Genomic DNA, 27,122 nt, shown 5'->3' with positions numbered 1-27,122 from the left:
CTACGACAACGCGACTGCGCTTGGACGTGACGTGCTGTAAACAGACCCAGCAGAAGGTCTTCAACCGTCTAAACTTAATCTGTAATAAAGCCTGTCCGCTTGATTTTACTAATGAAGTAGTTCCTGAGTTCCTAAGACGGTCTTTAACAGCATATAAGACTGCCACATGTTTTGACGAAAGTTTGTTTGTTTGTAGATGGTTTGCTTGAGCTCTGGCTTCATGGCGAGTGTCGGGAAATCAACCAGCAAGATTAATAAAAGAGAAACGAGGCCTCGAACTCCATCAGGTATTAAACCATAATAATATTTACTTATTAACATGTTTAGTCATTCAAATACACGATTAAATCGAGACCAACTTCATGTTCCAGTTAATATGGTGAATATTAGAAAAAAAGCTTCAGTCAGGTGATCAGATCACGTGAGCAGAATGCTTGTGCTGATTCTTTGCATTAAATGCCACTTGTTTTGAACATCTAAGTGACAAACTGTGTGTATATGAGGTTTGACAGAGAGATTTATGTGTGTTTGAGTGTCAATATGACATAGACTCTGGTCACTCTAATTTTCTCACTTCCCATGATGCTCTGATGAAGCAGAAGAGACTTCTCCTCAATTGGTGTCCTCCTGTGAATTCTCTATTCTCTGAGATCAGTCTCACCTCTTTTTTTCTCCTCCGACATCCCACCAGTGAAACAATACAGGATGTTCTGACTCCTCAAAAGGAAAGGCTGGAAGAAGCAGAGGACATTGGGATGTGTTTGAATGGGGTAAAAAAAAAGAAGGTTATTGTGTTTTTACCATGGCAACGGCGATTCGTCTCCAGAACGCTGAGGATGCGCAGGCTTATATAACAGCATGTCAACTCTAAATGACTGTGCGTGTGTGTGTGTGTGTGTGTGTGAGTGTGAGAGTACATTGGGTCAGCTGGAGTCGGTGTGGAGCTGTATAGTGACTCATTAGTATTCACTCTCATCTGTGTGGGCTGCTCGTCTCTCTCTTCCTCTGTTTATTAAACACACACATTTGTCTTCTGGTGGGACATCCAATGACTTTCATAATGATTTTATTTATATATATAAGTTTGGTAATGAATTAATGATATTTTTAATTCCTTACAGTTACAACTAGACCTCTGGCTTTCTACATATTATTATATTATATTATATTATGATATTATAATTTTCATTTTATATTGTCAATATTTAAATTACATTACATTTACAATAATAATATAATATAATTCAATACACTTAATTTTAATTAAAATTATATTATATTATAATGTTATGTACAATATATATATATATATATATATATATATATATATATATATATATATATATATATATATTGTTTTTATATTGTCAATTTTTAAATTGCATTCTATTACATTTACAATAATTATATAATATAATATAATTCAATACACTTAAAATGTTTCATATTGCACTAATGTTAATTTTTTATCCTATTGTTTCATTTGATATATATTTTTTTTCAAATTACATTTGATCATTTTTACACTATTTCTGTAGTATGTTTTAAGTTTGATAATGAAATAATGATATTTTTAATGCCTTACCACTATACTGCTGGCTTTCTAAATTTTAATTAAGATTATATTATATTATAATGTTATGTACAATATATATAGAATATTATTTTTATATTGTCATTTTTTTAAAATTACATTATATTACATTTACAATATTTCTCTAATATAATATAGGCCTAATTCAATACAATATTTTGAAATGTTTTATATTGCACTAATGTTAATTTTTTTTATCCTATTTTGTTCAGTATTTAATTACAATATTTATATAACATAACACAATAATAACAACAATATATTTTTTGTTATAGTGTACCAATGTTAATTTTATACCCTTTTTTTCATTTTATATTTTCATTTTTTTTCATTTCAAATTACATTTTATTATTTTTACACTATTTCTGTAATATTATTAATATAACAAATTGTTATATTGCGGTAATGTTAATTTTATATCCTATTTTTTTTCTTTTTTCTTGGATTTTTTTTCTTCTAAATACAAATACAAAAAAACTTCTAAATACAAACTAGCCTTATTTTAATTATTCATTAATGCATTTTCCAGTTGAGGAAATTCCTTAATGATGTTCTGTCACATGATGAGCGGACTGTAATCTCTCAAAACTAAAGCTCTTTACTCTCACACACACATAAACCGCTCATTTACAGTCATTGTGTGTTTCGACGCGCCCCCGAGGTGTTTCCAAAACTAAAAGCAGCTGTCATATTTGATTGAATATCTGATATCATTATTTCCCCTCATTATTACATCAGTGTTTTTGTCGCGTTGCTTTGATAGTCACTTACTGACATTTACACCAGCAGCACTTCTTTTGTTGATAAGTGTTTTGTTTTCTCTTGACAATAAGAGATGTTGTTTGTAGAAATTACATATTGTAATGTGGGGTTTTTGTGTGAGCAGACAGTGAGTTTGTGTTGGATTGATCATTTGTTCTAAATGTTGAATATTTGATGAGGAAAGGTCATTCATACTATTTACACTACAGTTCAAAAATTTGGAGTCATTGATATATATATATATATACAGTGGGTACGGAAAGTATTCAGACCCCCTTAAATTTTTAACTCTTTGTTATATTGCAGCCATTTGCTAAAATCATTTAAGTTCATTTTTTCCCTCATTAATGTACACACAGCACCCCATATTGACAGAAAAACACAGAATTGTTGACATTTTTGCAGATTTTAAAAAAAAGAAAAACTGAAATATCACATGGTCCTAAGTATTCAGACCCTTTGCTCAGTATTTAGTAGAAGCACCCTTTTGATCTAATACAGCCATGAGTCTTTTTGGGAAAGATGCAACAAGTTTTTCACACCTGGATTTGGGGATCCTCTGCCATTCCTCCTTGCAGATCCTCTCCAGTTCTGTCAGGTTGGATGGTAAACGTTGGTGGACAGCCATTTTTAGGTCTCTCCAGAGATGCTCAATTGGGTTTAAGTCAGGGCTCTGGCTGGGCCATTCAAGAACAGTCACGGAGTTGTTGTGAAGCCACTCCTTCATTATTTTAGCTGTGTGCTTAGGGTCATTGTCTTGTTGGAAGGTAAACCTTCGGCCCAGTCTGAGGTCCTGAGCACTCTGGAGAAGGTCTTCGTCCAGGATATCCCTGTACTTGGCCGCATTCATCTTTCCCTCGATTGCAACCAGTCGTCCTGTCCCTGCAGCTGAAAAACACCCCCACAGCATGATGCTGCCACCACCATGCTTCACTGTTGGGACTGTATTGGACAGGTGATGAGCAGTGCCTGGTTTTCTCCACACATACCGCTTAGAATTAAGGCCAAAAAGTTCTATCTTGGTCTCATCAGACCAGAGAATCTTATTTCTCACCATCTTGGCAAACTCCATGCGGGCTTTCATGTGTCTTGCACTGAGGAGAGGCTTCCGTCGGGCCACTCTGCCATAAAGCCCCGACTGGTGGAGGGCTGCAGTGATGGTTGACTTTCTACAACTTTCTCCCATCTCCCGACTGCATCTCTGGAGCTCAGCCACAGGTTCTGGTAGTCCCAAACGTCTTCCATTTAAGGATTATGGAGGCCACTGTGATCTTAGGAACCTTAAGTGCAGCAGAATTTTTTTTGTAACCTTGGCCAGATCTGTGCCTTGCCACAATTATGTCTCTGAGCTCTTCAGGCAGTTCCTTTGACCTCATGATTCTCATTTGCTCTGACATGCACTGTGAGCTGTAAGGTCTTATATAGACAGGTGTGTGGCTTTCCTAATCAAGTCCAATCAGTATAATCAAACACAGCTGGACTCAAATGAAGGTGTAGAACCATCTCAAGGATGATCAGAAGAAATGGACAGCACCTGAGTTAAATATATGAGTGTCACAGCAAAGGGTCTGAATACTTAGGACCATGTGATATTTCAGTTTTTCTTTTTAAAAAAATCTGCAAAAACGTCAACAATTCTGTGTTTTTTGTCAATATGGGGTGCTGTGTGTACATTAATGAGGAAAAAAAATGAACAGAAATGATTTTAGCAAATGGCCAAAATAATTTTATATATATATATATATATATATATATATATATATATATATATATATATATTTTTTTTTTTTTTTTTTTTTTTTTTAAATAATACTTTTATTCATCAAGGATGCATTAAATTGCTCAAAAGTTGAAAAAAATTGACAAAAGACAAAAATTGAAATGAATGACATGAAATATCACATCTCTTCACACATCTGTGTGTTTGTGGTGAGTGAGCGTCTCGTCATCTCTCGTGTGTCAGATAAGAAGCTCTTGAGAAGCTGTGAGGAGATCTCATCGTCGTCATCATCATGTGTGGGTGAGGAAGATCGCAGCGTCGCTCTGAACGGACATGACATCCAGAGTCTGGCCATCACAGCACAAGACCTGGAGAGGGTGAGTCTCACTCCTCATTCACACTCGAACTCGTTTCAGGTTCTGGAGCTTCTGTGTTTTCACGTCTTGCTGCTGCTTTCTGTGCAGCTGCGAGTCCCTAAACCGCCTACAGATTCCCAGAAGCCCAAATCCATGACCCGCGTGTACGTACGTAAGATACGCCCCCCAGACGAACTCGGCAGAAAGGTCAGGGTTACCGTAGCGAGGCCCCTCCCACAAGATGATGCTCCGCCTTGGCCATTTGAATATGCAGGTAGGGTGGGCGTGGCTGCTGAACAGGAAGTTCAGTGTGATTGGTGTTTCTGACTAGATGTTTCTGTGTCCAAAGGTCCCGGTGGGCCGCGGTTTGATGCGCAGGGGATGGTGCTGCCGCACAGCATTCTGGGATGCCTTGAGGATTTTAAGACAGAGATGCAGCTGCGAGGAGAGACGGAGGTGAGAGTGGCGAAAAGCTGAACTGACACATCATGTTTGTGTTGTTTTAATAATTACATTTCCCTGCATCATTTTTGCTGAATGAAATCAATACTTGTTTCTTACTAATTTGGGGTTGTTACTTTCAAAAATAGTGCTGTTTTTTATTTTTATTTTTCTCACAAAATATGGTGCATATGTTGCATTTTTGCTTTCGATGACCATTTGAATAATAATAATAATAATAAAAGTGAGGAAGTCTTGTTTTATCCCTAAATGACCAGAAAAACTGCCACAAAGACATGATTCATATCTTCCTCTGAGCAGATTATGACTTTCTGTTCAAATTTTCACATATGCTGACCATTTTTTTAAGCCTAATCCTGATTTTAGAACTACGTCTAGAAAAGGCAAACATGACCCAGATGTTTTCTTCTGCATCTGTGGGTGTTTTACTACATCCAAACATCGGCAAAAAATGATAGATTTTGCTTATTTGTTAATCGTAAACTTTAAATTGACATTAAATTGAGTATTTGGTTATATTTGTTTCCACTCCTTTGCTGATTGTAAGTTAAATTATGCATTTTGAATACTCATTTTGTCATTAAAACTAAAATTTTTGACATTTGACTGCTTTTGTTATTCTGATGAGTTCATCAAATCTTCATTCTTATGTAAAATTTCACATTTTATTTTGTGAAAAAACTGTGATGGAAAGTTTTTATTGATATATAAAATTAGGAAAGTTAGGGTTGTTTGTAACACAGATGCAGGGCTGTTATACTTCTTACACTTTCTCTTCTTCAGCTGGTTTGGCGGATTCCAGACGGACAGACACTCCCCCCTCTAGTGGTGGAGACTGAGAATGACAGCGATAAAGCTAAAGATCTTTCAGAAAAGGGGCGGAGCCACCAGAGCCACGCCCTCCAGCACTGGTACCGTCACATGACGGAGAGACGCAGACAGCAGGACTTCATTTCACGTGAGTCCGTCTGTCCTATTTCTCGGTAGTAGGGTACAAAATGTATTTTTGGTCTGTCAAAAATTAATGTGCGCACTTAAGATATTAATGAAATACATGTGACTCTTTTAAAGGGTTACTTCAGGATTTAGCATTAAGCTTTGTATTAGTAGAATACCACTAGTATTTTCGAATTACCGTGCTTTCCCCCTTCATATCAGCCCGAGATGAGAGATTTATGCATTTTTATTCTGTAAAAATGCCTCCGATGATGCAAAAATCGTCATTTTGCGTCATCGGAGGCTTTTTTGGCCAGAGGCTTAAAACTACAGCCAGTAATAGCAGGTAGTTCCGCATTTTTTTCACCACGCCCATAACATATGCGCGTTTGAGGCATAGGTTTGAGGTTACTCACGGACATAGATCAAAGATTTTATCAAAAGTGGGTGTCAATTATATTTTTAAGCTTACAGTAATTAACTTTATTTTGTCTGCACTACATCAGTGGTTCATCTCGCAAATTTATCGGTCTCTGCAGTCATCTCAACCAATACAGCAACAGGCTTTTGTGGTAACGTTAGCATAAATAGATAAATAGACTAACGTTAACTCAGTTTTACAGAACAGTGGCTTTACTTTGATAACAGTCAACTTATATGCAACTTATATGTAATTGTCTAACTAACGTTACTTTTCTAAGTTTGCAGTTTTACTGCTACCTACAACACTACATATAGGCTACTGTGTTATCAGTCTAGTATCAGCGAGTCTTACCTCTAGGCGAATACGCTTAGTACCAGATGCCCAGGCTGTTCGTCCTCTGGGAAAGTGAATATCGATGGTATCGCGGTGTCCTTCAGAATGGTTCTCTTCATTGCAAGGATATTTGGTTCGTAGTCCTCGTGCTTGAAATGGAGACTACATATTCTGTGGTTTTTTAGGTTTTCTATAACGGTGTCATCTCCAAACTTCGGGTGTTTGATGGCCCGCAGCCACTGTTCACATCGCTCCAAATCTTTAACTTAATCGGAAAATGATGGAAACTTACTTGTCCTTTCCTGGTTTTGGGTGTACATCCAGGTACAAAGCAATTTAGCACCATTTTGCTGTAAATGTATGAACTAACTCACGATTTATAGAATTAATATGTAACAAAGCAAGCCTAGTTGTTTGAATTTTCCTGGTAATGCCGCCTGTAACCGATAGGCGTAGTTTGGGCGTGGCCTCGCAAGGGCAGCAAAACAAGTGCATTCTGGGAGTTGTTGTCTTTCATCCACATTAGTCAAAAATACATTTTCTGCCTTTTCTCAGTCTAGAAAGCTCTAAATTCAAAAATAATTTCACATTTCTACTACATAAATGACCAATTTTAAATACACATTCATCCTTCCAGGGGTGAAGTACCCCTTTAAATTAGCTTTCACCGAATTTGATAATATTACATTTAAATTTCTTTCTGCTTTCTAAAGACTGGACAGAAATCATGCGATTTATAGTGATTATTTAAAAATAAACAAATATGCATATATTTTTGTAAAAAAAGTGCTCATTTCAGATATAAAACACTACTTTTTTTCCAAATAATATTCTAAGTATTTGGTTTAGTATAATGAAAATATAAAACCAAATTTTCTAATTTTGTAAACAATGACTTACAAACCATACAAGATCACCTCCTCCTCAGATGGTCACAGTTCAGTTTAAAGTGTAGCTGGACCATTCACATGTTTGTTAGCTGTATGTAAACCGCTCTCAGACCACTGAACTGATGCTTTTTGACTCAAATGGGTGTCCTGACGCCCCTCAAAACACTGTTGGGTCCTTATATAACTAGTCCTGCAGTCTGGTCTCCATATATAGAGAAGCTTTTGCTAATGTGATGAGTCGGTAAAGACTGCAACTCACTCCTGACCGCATCAAAGGCCATTTCCTATAGCGCACCTTTATGAGTCTTATTATCCTTACATAAAACACGTAATCTGACTCCTCAGACGCTGTGTTTTGTAACTGGATTATATCCTGTAATAGTGTGCAATGATGATATTCATCTGATCAAAAGCTCCACACAAAGAGACCGTCTGCTCTCATACTGCGTGTGTTTCAGGGTTCCTGCAGAAGCCAGCGGCGTCTCTACTGATGAACCGCTCCGGCAGATTCAGACGGATCCAGGAACAGAGGGATCGGATTCAAAGAGGACATGTGAGGCTCTGTCCATCCGTCCCATCCCTTTATACTATGTTTATACACGTGTCGTGATAAATCTCCTCTGTTAAGACGTGTCCAGGCCTGTTTGCAGTGGAAAACACCAACACGGTTTCCCATGCATCTGTTCTGTATTATATCACAGCATGTGGGCACAGATAAATCATGTGAAACAGTCGAATCACTCACAGTTTTTCCTGCTCAGCTGCATAAAGTTGATCTTTTTATCGAACTTTATTTGTCTTCAGACTAATACCTGTTTCTAGGATGGAGTTATTTGTGTTGTTTGTTGTATTTATTGCCTTTTTAGTGCAGAACTTTCACATTCACATGTATTAATTTGACTTGCTCTCTGAAATAAGGCCAGAGCAAAATGAACTGAAATTTGAATTTTGTTAATTTTTTTTTTTTTTTTGTAATGTATTTCCTAAAGTTTTTTCTAGGCTTAATTATATAAGTACAGTAGCATTTGAAAGTTTGTGATTGAGAAGGTGCTAGTAATGTCAACACCATGGGTTTGATTCATAGGGAACGTCACACCTGACTGAATGTGTAGCTTCAATGCATTGTAAGTCAGTTTGGATGAAAGCACATAAATATAAAGTCACAGTTTCTCTCGTTCTCACACTGCTGAACGAGGTTTGATGGACTGTCCTGCGTTCAGCATGTTGCTGGCGTGTGTTTTCAGGATCGGCGTGTGGGCAGTGAGTTCTGGAGCCTCCCGCAGCGATACGGAGACGAGATGAGCGGGATCACAGCCACTCTCACACGGAGCGAGAGAGGAAACCCTCCAGACGCCACGCGCATCGGACAGACGCTCGCCACACGCCTGGAGTCAGGTGAACACGCTTCCCAACTCTCTGCTGCTCTTCACACACTTTTGATTGTTTCAACAGGCTTTACTTCATTGGAAAGGCATGACACTTGGTGACTTTTGTGGCATTTGCTATGTGAAAGGGTTAAAAAGGGTTAAATCTGCTGTAGAAATGAATGGGAAATAAAAAAAAAATAATAAAATTGAAGGTACAATCTACAAATCAGCCAGGATGCAGAAAAAAACCCAGCAAAACAGAATTGCGCACAGCAATGAAGGGGTTAATCGAAAAATATTTTTAAAAAAATTACAAAAAAAACTAAAAAAACTATTTAAAAAACTGTATGGATTAATTAATTGTATTGTAAAAAAATGGATCATAAATACTGCATAAATATTATTTAGTTCCATAAAATTCCCTCAGAATATAAAAAAAATATATACAAAATATTATTGAATATTATTATTATTAAATATTATTGTTATGTTTGAGGTGTTCAGGCACTTAATGTGACGCCTAAATGATGTAAACCAGAGTGTTAATATTGTTTATTATTATTATTATTATTATTATCATTATTATTACTATTGTTATCAACCCTATAAAGTCTACCATATCATATCTAATACATGCATTTCTAAGGCCTCTAAATGATCAAAACTTTGCTGAAAAACCTAAAAAAAAAAACAAAATCTAAATAAAAAAGACATTTTTAGCAAGTAAAAGTTCTTTTAATTGTACAAACGTCCACCTTCAGCTCGTGCTTCATGTGTCTGTGCAGTTTGTACTGGTTTTATAAAGTAAATGTAAGAATGTGTTTGATATTGTCAGGATGAACACTTACTGGACTGAAGCAACTTGATTATCCAGACATCATTTTATAGAAAATCAAAAATGATCATCAGGCTTTTTTATTTGTTCATCTCTCAATCATTATTGTATTGCATGATATGTTTTAAAACTATACAGAGTTCTGATCATGAAACTAAGCATTTAAATATCATCTTATTAATATTGACATAATATTGGCAGATATAGAGTGATATTTATATAAATTTAATGTACGTATCTGCTGTAATGTTATAAGGATGGATTTACATTACAAGCATCAGAATTTCATATAAATATCAGCACATGCACCAAATTGCATATTTTTGCTCAGTTTGGGCTGCTGTATCAGACTATATGAGCCATAAAAACCTGATGGATCAAATATGATACACACATGCAAGCTTTTTTTTAAATGTTTTGTCTAAAGGTTCAGTAACCTCTTCCATTTCGGAAAATTCGATTTTTCTGACTATTATTTCATATGTCAGATTTTAAAGGGTAAATAAAACTTTACATATAATTGTCTTCAAAACTACTTTCAAGCGGTTTTGCAGCACAAACTCAACCCACGTGACAGAATCAGGCTTTACTCCTCAAGAACTCTTTGACGTTACATAACTATAACAACAACAACAGATTGCAAACGTGTCAATGTTTTCACGGAAGAACTTTAACAGCAGCACATATTGTGATTATAAGTCATGTAATCCTTTCCACATGTTCTGTCTCTATAGCAACAGTCTCTCTGATTAAAGCAGACATTTACTTCGAACCTGTTGATCATGAAAAACGAATCCTGTAAGGTCATCGGCTGTCTGAATTATATCAGATCAGACTGTTGTTGATTAACTGTCTGAAGATGAAGCTTTGTAATGAATATGAAGGTCATTTACAGATTGATTTAGTCAAATGAAAGGAAATCTGTTTGTCTGCCTTTTCATCAATACACAATACGCCGCATACATAACACCTAGATTGCAGGAAAGCTAGTGTAATGTCCTCTGAATGTGTTTGTGTGGTATTTGTAGATAATGGTGTGTGTTTGTAGGTACTGTGGCGTCTGACGCAGTCATCAGCGGCTGGGATCAGAGTTTGTACCTGCAGCAGCGGCTTCATGAACTCAAGGACACGCTGAGAGACTTCAGTCCTGTAAGACACACTCCTTACTCTATCATACTGGGGCTTTCCACTGATTTCTGTGCTCGGATATTGTTTATCAACATTTCTATGCTTTCATCAAAAACATGATTTCAGGATTTACTGTCCTTCTGCAGACATTTAGTCCCACAGTGTAGGAAAAACCAGGGTTATTATCGTCAACTAAAACTGATATTGTTAAAAACATTTCTGTTTATTGAAATAAAACTGAAATAAAATAAAATCCAAATTTTAGTTGAAAAACTAAAACTAAATAAATTATTAACTGGAAATATTATATAAAATCACAAATGAAATTACTAAAATTACATTGTGATGTATAAATATATATAACGTTTTTACATTAACTCATCAAAATAAAATAATTTAAGCAAATTCAACTTTTAAGTTATATGAGATTCAGCTAAATTTTATTGAAAAGCTAAAATAAAATAAAATATAAATATTAGTTGAAAAACTTAATTAAAACTGAATTTGAAAAGCACTAAAACGATTAACTGTAAATAAATAAAATCTAAAACTAACTAAAACTGAAATAAAAATAAATTAAACCCAAAATAGCAATATTTTTAAAATGACAAATGAAATTACAAATAATTACACTCTAAAAATATGATCAATGACTTGTTTTTACATTACTTTAAGCAATTTCAACTTTTTTTTTATAAATTATATAAGATTATCTACATTTTTTTTTTTTTTATAGACTATAATTCAAGTTGAAATTACTTGTACAGCCAATTTGAAAAATTTAAGGCAGCAACTGAACTTATGTTTTTAAGTTGAAATACGTGGAGATTTTTACATTGTAAACTAAAATTGACATAAAGCAATTCAAAAGAAGGTGAAACAACCAAATTCAAAAGATCAATAAAACTTAAACAACAATGGGAAAAACCTGCTGGACATGAAAATTCAGTGTGTTAGTCAGTGCACTTGTGTTCATTGCTGCTCAAACCAGTGAAAATTAAATCAGGTTTAAACATGTTTTCATTTCATGAAGGCGCTTGTGAGGCAGTAGAAGAGTGTGTTTGTCAAATTCTCATTAAATAGATGTGTTCAAGGAGAAAGACAGTAGCAATGCCAGGCAAGGAAAGCAATAATGTAACCAGGATGCAAATATTACAGTGACGACACATTGCGTGCCACACAAAACCTGAAAAGTGAAGCCAAAGCTTCTCGATTGCCCCCAGGTGGCTGGATGCAGTACATGTAATGTAATAGGACATGAGACAAACTAAACAGTCAAATTACACATCAAATATTTTTTTTCCAAAGATGGTTTCTGTCATTTTAGGCAGTTTTTATCACGCTGATGTTACTTAAAGTGTTCATTCTTTAAATAAGTTTGTTTTTAGTTAGTTATTTGATGCTATAAAAACATTGACCATCTTTTTTTACAGTCTATGGATGCCACTGCCATCTGTGAGATTCTGTATGGCGAATATTGTTACAATAAACTGGCCAAATATTTGGGGTCAATAAGAAATTAGTACTTTTATTCAGCAAGGATGCATCAAATTGATCAAAAATGAAAGACATTTATAATGTTACAAAATATTTCCATTTCAGATAAATGCTGTTCTTTTGAACTTTCTGTTCATCAAAGAATCCTCAAAAACAAAGAGTATCACAGTTTCTGCAAAAATATGAAGCAACATGACTGATTTCAACATTGATAATAATCAGAAATGTTTCTCGAGCAGCAAATCATCATATCAGAATGATTTCTGAAGGATCATGTGACACTGAAGGCTGGAGTAATGATGCTGAAAATTCAGCTTTGATCACAGGAATAAATTACATTTTACTATATATTCACATAGAAAACAGCCATCTTAAACTGTAATAATATTTCACAGTTTTTTTTTTCTGTATTTTTGATCAAATTAATGCAGCCTTGGTGAGCAGAAGAGACTTCTTTCTTTCAGAAACATTAAAAAATCCCCAAACTTTTGAACACTGAGTTAATGGATGATGTTCGAGCTTTCATCTTAATTTCCTCATAGTATAAAGCTTATATATATAAAAAAAAAGTAAAGCAGAAGCTAACTATTGAACAAAGTCTGAATGGCGTCTGCACATTAAGAGTTTCAGACTGAATTAGTCACAGATTTGCATTGTGAAGAAAAGGAGAAGAGCCATTTTATTACAATCCTGTGTGAGTGACAGGTTGATGATGTCCATTAGCAGACGCGGTGTGTCTTTTTCTGCTCTGAGAACATGTTCAATGTGCAGTAAGAGCCGGAGCCGCTTGAAAGACTTCAGGTGCGTGCATTGTTCTTGTGTCATGTGATTTCACCTCAGTACTGAAGCAGCTTCTTCTCACTGTCCTCCTCTCATTCAGACGTCTGGATCAGTTCAGTCGGCCTGACGATGGTGTTGTTGTTGTTACGGTGTGGTTTGTATTAGTATTCAGCAGCACACATGTTCCCATCAGCCCCCAGAGAGCAGATCCGTGCATCTCCTGCGGTCATTACCAGCCATTATCACAGTCAAGCTCTCGTACAGGAACAGCGACACACGCCGGATGTGCTGTTTGTGCTGTTGTGTTGTTCCTTTCTCTCACACACGGACTCTTTTGCTCTCGTTCAAAATCAGACTTTTAAGATTGGCAGCATTGCTTGTATTGGAGAAAGGAATCCCAGAAGGCTTTGCACTTGCATGTCAATTAGAGCGAGGACAGGGACAGACCGTGTTGATCCGTCTGTAAAAACACTGATGCTGTAAAGTACAACAGACTTACTCTGAGATAAAAAAAAAAAATGAGAGCAGTTACTCATGTGATGATGAAGAGTGTCCTTCAAACACACACCAGTGTTAATCACCTGCTGATGATTACACCGGCAGGGATTAAATCTTTAACAATGTCTGGGATAAGAAAAGCTAAAGTGTGGAATTGGATGCACTTTGAAATAGTAAAAAATGATCAAAAAAAAAAAAAAAGTAAGATGCGAATTGTGCCAACAGCTCATGTCCCACTTCTGCCGGCCAACTTTAACGAGTTGAAAAGACTCAAACGGACACAGGCAGATCGCATGAAAGACTGGATTTTTTTTTTTTTTTCGATCAGGTAGGGGAAAAGGGATTTCAAACATTTCAGTCATTTGTCATTTGATTTTTGGATGCTGTGAATGTTTAGCTAAAAAGACTGTCACTCCAGTTTAACGTTTATTGTCTTTGCAGTTAAAAAGATGAGTTGACAATTCTGGATATACTTTCAATATTTTAATAATTTCTTTCATTTTAATTTATTTATTGATCACTCTGCGTTATCTAATTTAACTACAGTGGTGTGAAAAAGTGCTTGCCCCCTTCCTGATTTTTTATTTTTTTGCATGTTTGTCACACTTTAATATTTCAGATCATCAAACAAATTTAAAGGTGCCCTAGAATGCTTTTTCACAAGATGTAATATAAGTCTATAAGTCCACTGAATGTGTCTGTAAAGTTTCAGCTCAAAATACCCCATAGATATTTTTTTATTAATTTTTGTAACTGCCTATTTTGGGGCATCATTAAATATGCGCCGATTCAGGCTGCGGCCCCTTTAAATACTCACGATCCCTGCCCCCGAGCTCACGACTCTATAATACATTGAATAAACAAAGTTCACACAGCTAATATAACCCTCAAAATGGATCTTTACAAAGTGTTCGTCATGCATGCTGCATGCATGCATCAGATCATGTGAGTATAGTATTTATTTGGATGTTTACATTTGATTTTGAATGAGTTTGATGGTGCTCCGTGGCTAACGGCTAATGCTACACTGTTGAAGAGATTTATAAAGAATGAAGTTGTGTTTATGAATTATACAGACTACAAGTGTTTAATAATGAAAATAGCGACAGCTCTTGTCTCCGTGAATACAGTAAGAAACGATGGTAACTTTAACCACATTTAACAGTACATTAGCAACATGCTAATGAAACATTTAGAAAGACAATTCACAAATATCACTAAAAATATCATAATATCATGGATCATGTCAGTTATTATTGCTCCATCTGCCATTTTTTGCTGTTGTTCTTGCTTGCTTATCTAGTCTGATGATTCAGCTGTGCACAGATCCAGACGTTAATACTGGCTGTCTTTGTCTAATGCCTTGAACATGGGCTGGCATATGCAAATATTGGGGGCGTACATATTAATGATCCCGACTGTTACGTAACAGTCAGTGTTATGTTGAGATTCGCCTGTTCTTCAGAGGTCTTTTAAACAAATGAGATTTATATAAGAAGGAGGAAACAATGGAGTTTGAGACTCACTGTATGTCATTTCCATGTACTGAACTCTTGTTATTCAACTATGCCAAGGTAAATTCAATTTTCAATTCTATGGCACCTTTAAATATGAATCAAAGATAACACAAGTAAACACAACATGCAGTTTTTAAATGAAGGTTTTTATTATGAAGGGAAAACAAAATCCAAACCCACATGGCCCTGTGTGAAAAAGTGCTTGCCCCCCGCTGTGAAAACATAACTTAACTGTGGTTTATCACACCTGAGTTCAGTTTCTCTAGCCACACCCAGGCCTCATTACTACCACACCTGTTCGCAATCAAGAAATCACTTAAATAGGACCTGCCTGACAAAGTGAAGTAGACCAAAAGATCCTCAAAAGCTACACATCATGTTGAGATCCATAGAAATTCAGGAAACAAATGAGAAAGAAAGAAATTGAGATCTATCAGTCTGGAAAAGGTTATAAAGCCATTTCTAAAGATTTGGGACTCCAGCGAACCACAGTGGGCCATTATTGTCAAAGTCCTGACCTCAATCCTATTGAGATGCTGTGGCATGACCTTAAAAAGGTGGTTCATGCTCGAAAACCCTCCAATGTGGCTGAATTACAACAATTCTGCAAAGACAGGTGGGCTAAAATTCCTCCACAGCGCTGTAACAGACTCATTGCAAGTTATCTCAAATGCTTGATTGCAGTTGTTGCAGCTAAGGGTGGCCCAACCAGTTATTAGGTTTAAGCACTTTTTCACACAGGGCCATGTGGGTTTGGATTTTGTTTTCCCTTCATAATAAAAACCTTCATTTAAAAACTGCATGTTGTGTTTACTTGTGTTATCTTTGATTCATATTTAAATTTGTTTGATGATCTGAAATATTGAAGTGTGACAAACATGCAAAAAAATAAAAAATCAGGAAGGGGGCAAACACTTGTTCACACCACTGTAGTTGTGGCTTGTGTTTTGAACATACAGTACAGTCCAAAAGTTTGGAACCACTAAGATTTTTAATGTTTTTAAAAGAAGTTTCGTCTGCTCACCAAGGCTACATTTATTTAATTAAAAATACAGTAAAAAACAGTAATATTGTGAAATATTATTACAATTTAAAATAACTGTGTACTATTTAAATATATTTGACAAAGTAATTTATTCCTGTGATGCAAAGCTGAATTTTCAGCATCGTTACTCCAGTCTTCAGTGTCACATGATCATTTTAGAAGAACAGCATTTATCTGAAATACAAAGCTTCTGTAGCATTATACACTACCGTTCAAAAGTTTGGGGTCAGTAAGAATTTTTATTTTTATTTTTTTGAAAAGAAATTAAAGAAATGAATACTTTTATTCAGCAAGGATGCATTAAATCAATCAAAAGTGGCAGTAAAGACATTTATAATGTTACAAAAGATTAGATTTCAGATAAACACTGTTCTTTTGAACTTTCTATTCATCAAATAATCCTGAAAAAAAATATTGTACACAAATATTTTGTACAATTGTACACATTAAATGTTTCTTGAGCAGCAAATCAGCATATTCGAATGATTTCTGAAGGATCATGTGACACTGAAGACTGGAGTAATGATGCTGAAAATTCAGCTTTGCATCACAGGAATAAATTACTTTGTGAAATATATTCAAATAGAAAACAGTTATTTTAAATTGTAATAATATTTCACAATATTACTGTTTTTTACTGTATTTTTAATTAAATAAATGTAGCCTTGGTGAGCAGACGAAACTTCTTTTAAAAACATTAAAAATCTTAGTGGTTCCAAACTTTTGGACTGTACTGTATGTTCCCCTGCACTTTAGGCATTTTGCACACATTTGTTCTGCTCCTTGTGACTTGATTATGACTATTTCAGGGTTTTTTTATTATTATTATTTTTATTTATTAGAATGGTATATTCTGTTCTAATTCAGTTTTGTAAATTAATTTTTGATAGTTTTTCGGTGCATCGATGTTGCGCTGTGGAGTTAAAGCTTGCTTGCACAGGCAGTTTAGCTGATTTAATTTGATTTGCTGACATGTGACATGCATACCTACTGTATCTGCAGTTTGTCCTTTCTGCAGTTATTTATATATATTTTTTAGGTTTATTGATCAAAAATGTTTTTATTAATTTTCTTCTATATCTTTGTGTTGTGTTCTGTACATTGTGGCTCTGAATGTTTATCCACAATGCCTTTCATTTTAGTTTAAAAAAGATAAAAAGTCAGTTTCGTCTATCACTTGACAGGCAGTTAGGTCGCTTTATTAGAAAGTTGTTTCTCTGTGCTGTGTGTGAAAGAAAATAAAAGTTGTCTTAAGACCCGGGTATAGGCCTTACTTCATTTTCCACGTCCCACTCGCATGAGCCTTTCAAAGTACTCCTTCGTGTGTGTGTGTGTGTGTGTGTGTTTCTCTCTGTTCTTGTCGGACTCGCTGTACTTTTCCGTGGTCTCGGGTCCAATCACAGCTCATCTGCAGATCTGGTTTCTAAACAGCTTACCTTTCTAAAATAAACCCTCTCAGAAGATCATCACAGACACTGCAGCATGTTCAGCTGGAGTGTTTGTTACTCTCAAGTCAACATCTGCTCTTTCATAGTCTCAGAGGTTGTTTGTCTCAGATGTTTCTCATTAAATTCCCCGGGAGAAATTAAAACAGATTTTATCATACAGTAAGATAATGTGGAGCAGCTCAGATCATTTGATAAGAAATCTTCCAGTTTATATTTCAGTCTATTTCAATCTATCAGAAGCTGTTGAGATCTCATCTGTGCTGTTTCAGGAGGTCGAGGGTCTGGAGGTGCTCGGCTCTGGTCTGTCAGAAACACGATCTCCTCTGCCGGACGACAGAGAAGAGGAGGAGGAGGATGAAGAGCAGAAGGAAAACGAGTATGACTCTGTGTCCTGTTGCTCTCATCCTGATGTGATTGGCTTGTGTTCATGTTTTCTTCCCTCTCTTCCACAGAGACCCTCTGGCGCTGTTTGATGATGTCATCAGCGAAGTGGAGCTGCGTCCCGCTCTGAGGGTTTGTGGGGATCTGGCGCTCTGGACCGGCAGCAGTTCCTCCCACCAGGTACGAAGAGACGAAACTAAAGGTCTAAGGGTGGGCGGCACGATCAGGATCTTATATCACTGTATGAGTCACTGTATATCACCATATAGCAGTATATATATATCATGATGCAGTGCACATTCAGAGCAGTAAATGAAACCAACTGAAATGTTGCAATGTTGCTCGGCAACCATAGATAATGTACCTAAACCTTGAGCTTAACAGATTAAGAATTTGAATTTGAATTTTTCAAAGTGCTCTCATGTCACATGGGCCTGTGTGCATGTGTGTTCAGGGGCAGGAGGGCGTCTCTACCAGGCTGATGTTTGAGACGGTCATGGGACAGAGCGTGAGCACTGATCTGGAGCTAAAGAATGAAGGAAGTACTGCGATTTACTACAGCTGGGAGAGGCTGACACCAACACACTCACACACTCAACACTTCTACTTCAACAACACTACAGGTACACACACACAATGTGTTCAAGTTAGTATGCTGATTTGATGGTCCAGAAACATTTCTGATTATTATCAATGTTGAAAATAGTTTCATATATTTGTGGAAACCTTGATGCATTTATTTGTCAGGATTCCTTAATGAATAGAACAGCATTTATCTGAAGTCGAAATCTTTTGTTCATCATTACAACTGTCACTTTTGATCAATTTAAAGGGTTAGTTCACCCAAAAAATTAAATTTCTGTCATTTATTACTCACCCTCATGCCGTTCCACACCTGTAAGAGGCTTCCTTCATCTTCAGAACACAAATTAAGATATTTTTGTTGAAATCCGATGGCTCAGTGAGGCCTGCAACACCAGCAATGACATTTCCTCTCTCAAGATCCATAAATGTACTAAAAACATATTTAAATCAGTTCATGTGAGTACAGTGGTTCAATATTAATATTATAAAGTGACGAGAATATTTTTGGTGCACCAACAAAAACAAAATAACGACTTATATAGTGATGGCCGATTTCAAAACACTGCTTCAGGAAGCATCGGAGCATAAATGAATCAGCGTGTCGAATCACCGGTTTGGAGCACCAAAGTCACGTGAATTCAGAATCATGATTCGATACACTGATTCATAACACTCTGAATCTTCCTGAAGCAGTGTTTTGAAATCAGCCATCACTATATAAGTCATTATTTTGTTTTTTGGCGCACCAAAAATATTCTTGTCACTTTATAATATTAATATTGAACCACTGTACTCACATGAACTGATTTAAATATGTTTTTAGTACCTTTTATGGATCTTGAGAGAGGAAATGTCATTGCTGGCTATGCAGGAGCCATCGGATTTCATCAAAAAATATCTTAACTTGTGTTCTGAAGATGAACGAAGGTCTTACGGGTGTGAAATGACATGAGGGTGAGTAATAAATGACATTATTTTCATTTTTGGGTGAACTAACCCTTTAATGCATCCTTGATGAATAAAGGCCCGTTCACACCAATAACAAGGACTATAAAGATAACGATAAAGATATAATTATAAAAATTGATAGCATTGTAATGATATAGAGAAACAATATCATTGGGATCACTTTCAGAACGATTTTTTCTAGCTGTTGAACGATAAAACACTGACAGCCAATCAGAATCCATTCCAATTTAAAGGCACACGCATTTAAAATTGCAGACGATATTGCGGAGATGTTAATCGCTGAGGTTCGGAAAAATGTCCCACTGTTTGACAATTCAAACCCCCTTTTCAAGAATACTTTAAAGAAAATTAATATATGAAAATCAATCGATCATACCCTCGGAATAAATGCTGGGAAGTATTAACGATGAGATCATTATGCCAGGCTAGCAAACAGTGTAACATAAAAATTACCTCAGTTATCCAGCGCAAGTTTCAACAACATTGTCTTGTTTCTTTTGAAATTGCAGTGAAAAAGAATAGGTGTTGTTTTTATTCCACTATATTGACTTCATCAGCTAAATTCACTGTTAGATTAGATCGATTACACTAGCTATTCACTCGAAGCATGCTGAGGACATCTGCTGGTTAAAGCCGTGTAAATGCAGCAAAAACATGTTGTACACACTTTGAAACCGCAGCGCGTGAGCTTAGAATAAATTCATTGGTGTGGACGCAAATATAGTTATCATTCTTGGTGTGAATGGGCCTTAAAAACTTTGACTCCAGACTTTTGAACACACACTATACACATTTGTCCACATGTAAAAAATCACATATAAATTACTTCCTTAAACAGACTATTTCTCTTCCTGAGCACACACAAAATCCTTTATAAACAAACACACTGCTGTGTTCGGCTCTCTATCAGCGGCGATCTTACCTGGCAGCACTAAACGCATCAGCTTCACCTTCAAGAGTGCGTCTGCGGGCATCATGACTGAGGTGTGGCGTTTGAACACACACCCGGTGCTGATGGGCGGAGCTTCACTGCAGGTCACTCTCAGGGGCGTGGCCTTAGATGAAGATAAAAGTGCACAGCAGAGAGCGGCACTCGAGGTGTGTTGTGTGTGTGTATACTGTATATGTAAAATTCAATGATATTGATCGTTAAAATGATACTGTGTGTGAGCAGAAGGAGCTGGAGCGGAAAGCGGCCGTGTCGTTGTGCCGATGGATCATCACGGATCTGCTGAGAGGAGTTCGTTCTCCAGAACGGCCGAGCTCTCCTGATGATCTCTACGTCACAGATGAGGAGCTGTTCCTCACGCACAACCCTGATGTACGTCATTACAGTAATATACACACCACTATAACCGACATTATCAGACAGAGAGTTCTTGCTCTGACAACTGATTGGATTCCATTAGTTCACTTCAGAATTCAAATTTCATAATAATTTACTCATCCCCATGTCATCCAAGATGTTTTTATCTTTCTTTCTTCAGTTGAAAAGAAATTTTTGAGGAAAATATTCCAGGATTTTTCACTGGGGTTCAACGGGTTGAAGGTCCAAATGTCAGTTTCAGTGCAGCTTCAAAGAGCTCTACTTCAGTGGTTCCCAAACTTTTTAGCTTGGAGTACCCCCTGAAGGCATTACCATCCTTCCGTGTACCCCCTTTCTTCCACTCCGACTGCAGTCACACCTTTACCATTAAGGGACAATATTTGCCCCCTAAATTAATTTTCCAGTGCATTTTTTTTACCTTTCTGAATAACTTTATAAAATAAATACTGTTTTAAATAAAAAATGTTCAATATAGAAATATGCAATGATGGTAAAACTAAGTAAAACTTTTAAATATTAAACTAAAACTACCAGTAGGTGGCAGCAAGTCACTGTTTTTATGAGTGAATCATCGAGTCATTCATTCAGTAACGAAGCAAGTGGCTGTGAATGAATCATTGAATCATTGACTCTCACGATTCGTTCAACGCCACAGAATTGTTCGTGAATCACAGACGTGTTGTAATTCTGCTGTGGTTTTCGTTAGAACTATTATTTCATTGCAAAATAGATTAAATAGGCTGACAGTACTGTGTTAAAAATGTACGTTTTTTTTTTTGACCTGTTGTATAATGTCACGTTTGCAGTCATGTGGATATTTGGGAACAACTGCGTTCTTGCTCGTTATCATCATTAAATATCATAATTTTGGCAGTTAGAAATACATGCTCGATTTTAATATTATTTTAAGGTACAATTAAATGAACTACTCAGTATTTTGTTCACGTACCCCCTTTTGTCTCCTCACGTACCCGCAGGGGTAAGCGTACCCCAGTAAGCGTACTATAGGAATCATTTATTGTGATTATTTTACTTATATTTTTATTTATATGATTTTTTTATAACTTAAATTAAATAAATATAATGATATTATTTTAAAACCATCTCAATCCCTCCTTCAAATGCATCACATCAAAGCTGGAATATACAAGCTCACAAATGAATAAATCTGGGTTTTCTTAAGATGTCACGTACAACATAATGTCAGACTCCTTTGATTTACCCAGAAAACCTTGAGATGATCATCAGCCCTTCATAACAGCTTGATGAAAAGATTCTCATCATAATAAACGCAAAACAGCACTCGGATGCATTTTAGTTCAAAAGATGATTACGTTTAATAAACATAATGCTGTTTCCAATGTTATTTAGTCACATTTTTTGCTGTTCCATTGAGTAATATTTTCTCCATATAGCCTTACATCATCTTTAATATAAAAGAACATAATAGTAACACAGTCATTCAGCCAAGTTACTGTATAATAGAGTATTATATTTGGGGCATTGTGTCTCTTTTGCAAAGTTTCATTACTTATTTCCATTTATAAGCATTAAAGACTAGGGCTGTCCTTTACTGCACATCCACCACATACACATAAACATCAGCCTGACACTCATTTTGCAGACTTTTTCCTCTAATTGTTTGCTCGTTGTTCGGCCTTAACTCACACAGTCTTGTGAAAACACACAGAGAACAGCAGAGACAGCTGGGCGATAATCAGCTCCATTAAGCGGATAATTGCTTGAGTCGTGTAATTTAGTCCAGAACATGACTGAGGGCCTCGGTACAGCTCAGCATGTGTCGGGTCCCTCGTGTTCCCGCCGGAGAACAGCGTTATTGAACCCTGGAACTGACAGACCATCCTCGCATTATGAATGCGGCCGAAACACATTGTTCCTCCAAGCAGAGCTGATGGGTTACAGTGGGGTTTTGTGGTATATTTTTGTCTGGTGTTCTTTCACTGGGGTGTTTTACACAGTTGCAGTACCACCGTGAGCCTGTGGAGGCGCTGCGGGGATTATGGGAGCAGGTCAGCGGCCGACACACACCTGTTTGGGATCTGTCATTAAACACACTCAGACAGGTACATCAGGAGTGTCGTGATTCATCATAAAATATCAATGTTTGCTTTAAGGATGATTATCTGGATGAATCTTATCTGTCAAGAACATGTTCAGGTCACCCCAAAATCAAAAGAAAAGAGATAAGACATTTTGTTTTGCTTAAATGAAGCCTGTTCCTTTTTTTGGGGAGCATTTGTGGCTGTGTATATACATGTTCTGGACTCTCTCTCTCTCTCTCTCTCTCTCTATATATATATATATATATATATATATATATATATATATATATATATATATATAATGTGAACTCTCTGTACTCTCCGTCATCATTCACTCACTGTCAGGTTGCTCCAAACCCGTATGACTTTCTTTCTTATATGGGACACAATCTTCACGCAGCACTTTTTCACTACAAAGACAGTTCAAAGTGACCTCGAAAGCTCAAAAATAACAAAAAAGCAGCATAACCATATGACTTGTCTACCATAATCAACTATTATTAATCTGTATGATCGCTTTGTGTGAGAATCAAACTAACATTTAAGCCATTAATTCACTGAAAGTCTCCATTGGTTGTATGGAAACAGGTAGTGTGAACAATCTGCTAAACGTCTCAAGAAACAAAGAAAGTCACACAGGTTTGGAGCGTCATGAGGGAGAATAAATGATGTACTCAGTGTGTGTTGTGTCCTCTAGGTGGTGCTGTCCATTCCTGAGACAGATGGTGAGATCAGAGAGACGTGTTTGAGTCAGTTTAACTCACTGATGCTGGAGCTGCAGCGGCCGCAGATACACACACCACCTGTGACATCACACATCATCAGGTCAGACACACACATACACCTCACGATGAAGATCCAGCCACATGTTATCACAAGAAAACCACATAAATAATGACAGGGACATGAGATGATGATTCGAGAAGAAACCATTTTAAAATCTTACCTGTTTATGTCCACCGAAGCCTATTTTTTTCCGAGGCTAGCGTATTTTCCCAATTGTTTTCAACAGGAGCGCCACATTTTTAAAACGGCAGAAGCGTAACGAGGCTCTAAGCATCTATTTCACACTGAGCGCTGAGCGCTTTTTACCGGTCGAGTTGAAGAATGCTAAACTTTGGGTAAAACGCAGCGCTGTCACTTTGTACCCATCTGTCCAATCACAGTGGAGAAGGGGCGGGACAAATACAACACCGACCAACCGCCACATTCTGCTTGTACAACATCAACAGATGACAACAACAAGCATAATAATGGAATAAAATCATTCAAAACAAGAGCCAGAGCAAATACTTTACATTGTATTGACATTTTAATATAGAAAAAGCACAGAAGCAACCATCTGTGAAATCAGTGATTCGGTAGCACAGCGTTTTTTCAGTTCAGACGCTTTGCTTCGCATAAGTGTTACTAGTATCCACATAGTAATACTAGTAACACTTATGCTGATAATTCTTGTCTTAGCAAGCAAAGCGTCTCAACTGAAAAAACGCTGCGCTACCGAACCGACATTTTCCCACAAGTTATTCGACCTGTGACAACACCAGTAATACCTGTATCGTCAGGGTGGTGCAGAGCTCAACTTCCATAGGAATGAACTGAAAACGCTCGCTTTGCTCTGTGTCAGTAGACACGCACCATTATGAATGCCCATGTGCAGTTTACTTTCGCTTTAGAATTAGAGCCATTTCGGGTGCTGCAATTGACCCTTTGCCTGGAGTTTGATTGACAAGCGATCTAACCAATCATAACGCAGAATCCGCCATTTTGTCCGACAAAGCAGTCAGGAGTTAGAAGATTAACCTCAGTGGACTTGAACTTGAAAAATGGTGTGTACTGACATCTTTCTGTGTTTGAAACAACATTCCTTCTCATGTTCATTCATGTTTATTTGATGCTATAAATGAACTAGTAGGAAGAGATGATCGGTTTATGTGCCATTTGAGCTGAGGCGCTACAGCGATCTGTCACGACACATTAAAGAACGACAAAACCGTTTCTATTGTTTGAATTTCCTAAAAAATTACACAATTTGAAAGCTGGGACTTTGTTTAATATCATAAGTAACCTGCTCTGTCTTGTCTGTCGACGTGTTGTCAGTGTCCTCTTTGCTCCACGATGTATTTGACAGCCCATGGCTTGTCGGACAAAGCAACAGTAACTTTGGAAACAAAAAGGTCTTTGAGAAGGGTCAATTGCTTGAATGGTAGGTTCATTATTATTCTTCACTAAAAACACAACAAATCAGTACAATGACAAACTTGCTTAAATCGCTTAAATTAAACTTGCGCTTTTACATTTCACTTTGAAACCAAATCTTCCACCATTGTCTTGTCAGTCAGGAGTGTGGCAAAATTGGTGAAGTGAGGTGAAATCTGACTCCTGCTGCTGATCTGTGCTGCGACTCTTGTTCGGCTCATGCAGTTTTTAATTGAAGTGTCTGTTCTCTAACTGAACTAAATGATTTTTATAACTATAAAAAAATCAAAACGATGATGGGGGCGGTGCCACGGCTGGCAAATGATGTAACCGGTGTTGCGGCTGAACACTGGTAACACCGTCAACACCGGCTATCGCAACAAGCCTACTAGCCGTTTTCAGCAGAGCGCTTAGTGTTTTCAGCTGGTTAAAAACACTTTGGTGGACACAGCTTAATTCATGTTTTTTTCTTTCTTTTTTTTTAAGGTAAAAATGCAAAAAGTTTTCTATGATGGCTAGGTTTAGGGTTAAGGGAAAGAATATACAGTTTGTACAGTATAAAAATCATTATGTCTATGAAAAGTCTTCATAAAACGTGTGTGTGTGTGTTTGTAGTCTGCAGTTATGGAGGGAGCTGATGGACGGTTTAGTCAACGAGTCTGTGAGATTGAGACACAAACTGGGGCTTCCAGAGAACAACACCTGGAGTGAGACGACACACAACCACCACACCTGTGAGTACACACACATAAACACACATTTGTGTGAAAGACCGAGGATGGTCTAACATTTAACATCATGATCTGCAGTGGAGCAGAAGGAAGAGCAGAGGACAGAGGCAGCGCTGCTCATGAAAGACGCCATGAGACGAGCAAGTGTTCGAGAGCTGGAGGAGTCGAGAGCAGCGGAGGTGAGTGTGATGAGTGATGCTCACCAGCAGAGGACAGCAGATGCCATCAAATCTCAGGCACTGAGTCTCCAGACATGAGTGATCATGTGTGCCTTTGAGGAGAGTGTGCTGGTGCTTTACTAGAAAGCGCCCACAGGGTGTGGTTGAGTGCCACTCAAGTTCTCTTCAGAAAGTGAAGAAAACAGGCTGTGATGTCTATGTAGGCAGCGCATCTCTCGCTGACTCATGCTCTGTGGGCGTCATGGTAACAGCTCTCAGTGAGAGGACAGGTGCACATTTTCACACCATGTAACAGCGCAAACCTGTCTCTCTCTCTCTCTCTCTCGGTCTGTCTCTCGCACGCACACTCGCTCACAGCGGGAGTATAAACACTCAGACTGACGCTCTACAATCTTACAAATATGTGCTTTTAATACTGTGTGTATGTTCAGGAACGTGGGAGCGTGAAGAAACTCGTGCCAGAAGAGAGGAGGACGGGTGCAGGAGAGAGAGACTCCAGCTTTACCACTGAGAGTGCTGAACACAAACACACACCGCAGGACACATACAGAGCACTGCTGCACACACAGGCAAGACACACACACACACACACACTAGAGGACACACGCAGTGATGTTTCAGCACACATTCACACATCCAGTCATGATTCATACTGTCATATTTAGTCATAAGGTGATGATATCTGTGTTTTTCAGGTGTATGCGCTGATGGAGAGGATGGTGGATTCTCTGTGTGATTTACTCCATGACTCTCAGACAGCATATTAATACATCTGCCTGTCTGTGTTTCTCTAGTTACATGTCGTCTAAAGTGTCAAATCTTAATTGTATTGGTCAGTATATGTACTTTTACTGCTCATAAGTACATCTTTCCTTCAGTTTGAAACACTTGAAATGGTTGTTCAACTCTGAAATGGTTCAGTAATGAGGAAGGAAGTTTATGAGCGCGTCCTTCAAGCTGTTAAGTTCAAAAGGTTTAGCTGGTTATTGTCACTTCTCTCTGCTGCTGGATGATGTAACTGCGCCATATGAGTCTTTATTGTATAACCGTCTGATCAATATATTCTGATAAAAATAAAAAAAGTGCTTACTCCTAC

The 27,122-nt window shown here is 37.1% G+C and overlaps 1 protein-coding gene across 4 annotated transcripts; it reads left to right on the top strand.

The window, feature by feature from the left end:
* LOC125271200 (mycbp associated protein) lies at window positions 1-27,122 on the top strand. 4 transcript variants are annotated; one of them, XM_048195202.1, is made up of 20 exons: window positions 1-56; window positions 197-287; window positions 4,320-4,453; window positions 4,541-4,706; window positions 4,782-4,888; window positions 5,678-5,852; window positions 7,936-8,030; window positions 8,698-8,872; window positions 10,728-10,828; window positions 17,862-17,968; window positions 18,045-18,153; window positions 18,428-18,596; window positions 20,438-20,625; window positions 20,702-20,848; window positions 22,834-22,938; window positions 23,615-23,742; window positions 25,732-25,850; window positions 25,926-26,026; window positions 26,458-26,595; window positions 26,722-27,122. In XM_048195202.1, the coding sequence occupies exons 2-20, from the start codon at window positions 197-199 to the stop codon at window positions 26,791-26,793; spliced, it is 2,427 nt and encodes an 808-aa protein (XP_048051159.1). In that variant the 5' UTR covers window positions 1-56; the 3' UTR covers window positions 26,794-27,122. The 4 variants fall into 4 exon arrangements, with proteins under 4 accessions (XP_048051159.1, XP_048051158.1, XP_048051160.1 ...); XM_048195201.1 differs by having other exon boundaries at window positions 20-81; XM_048195200.1 differs by lacking the exon at window positions 1-56 and adding an exon at window positions 58-116.

This window comes from Megalobrama amblycephala, linkage group LG7 (genome assembly GCF_018812025.1).
Source record: "Megalobrama amblycephala isolate DHTTF-2021 linkage group LG7, ASM1881202v1, whole genome shotgun sequence".
In the NCBI taxonomy this organism is placed as follows: Eukaryota; Metazoa; Chordata; class Actinopteri; order Cypriniformes; family Xenocyprididae; genus Megalobrama; species Megalobrama amblycephala.
The sequence above is the reverse complement of the archived record's forward strand: the minus strand, read 5'-3'. Positions and strand labels throughout refer to the sequence as shown.

Coding starts and splice junctions, on each gene's coding strand:
- LOC125271200 (XM_048195202.1), top strand. CDS start 197: ATGGTTTGCTTGAGCTCTGGCTTCATGGCGAGTGTCGGGAAATCAACC. Junction 288..4,319: donor GAGGCCTCGAACTCCATCAG/GTATTAAACCAT, acceptor CTCGTGTGTCAG/ATAAGAAGCTCTTGAGAAGC. Junction 20,849..22,833: donor TCCTCACGCACAACCCTGAT/GTACGTCATTAC, acceptor TGTTTTACACAG/TTGCAGTACCACCGTGAGCC.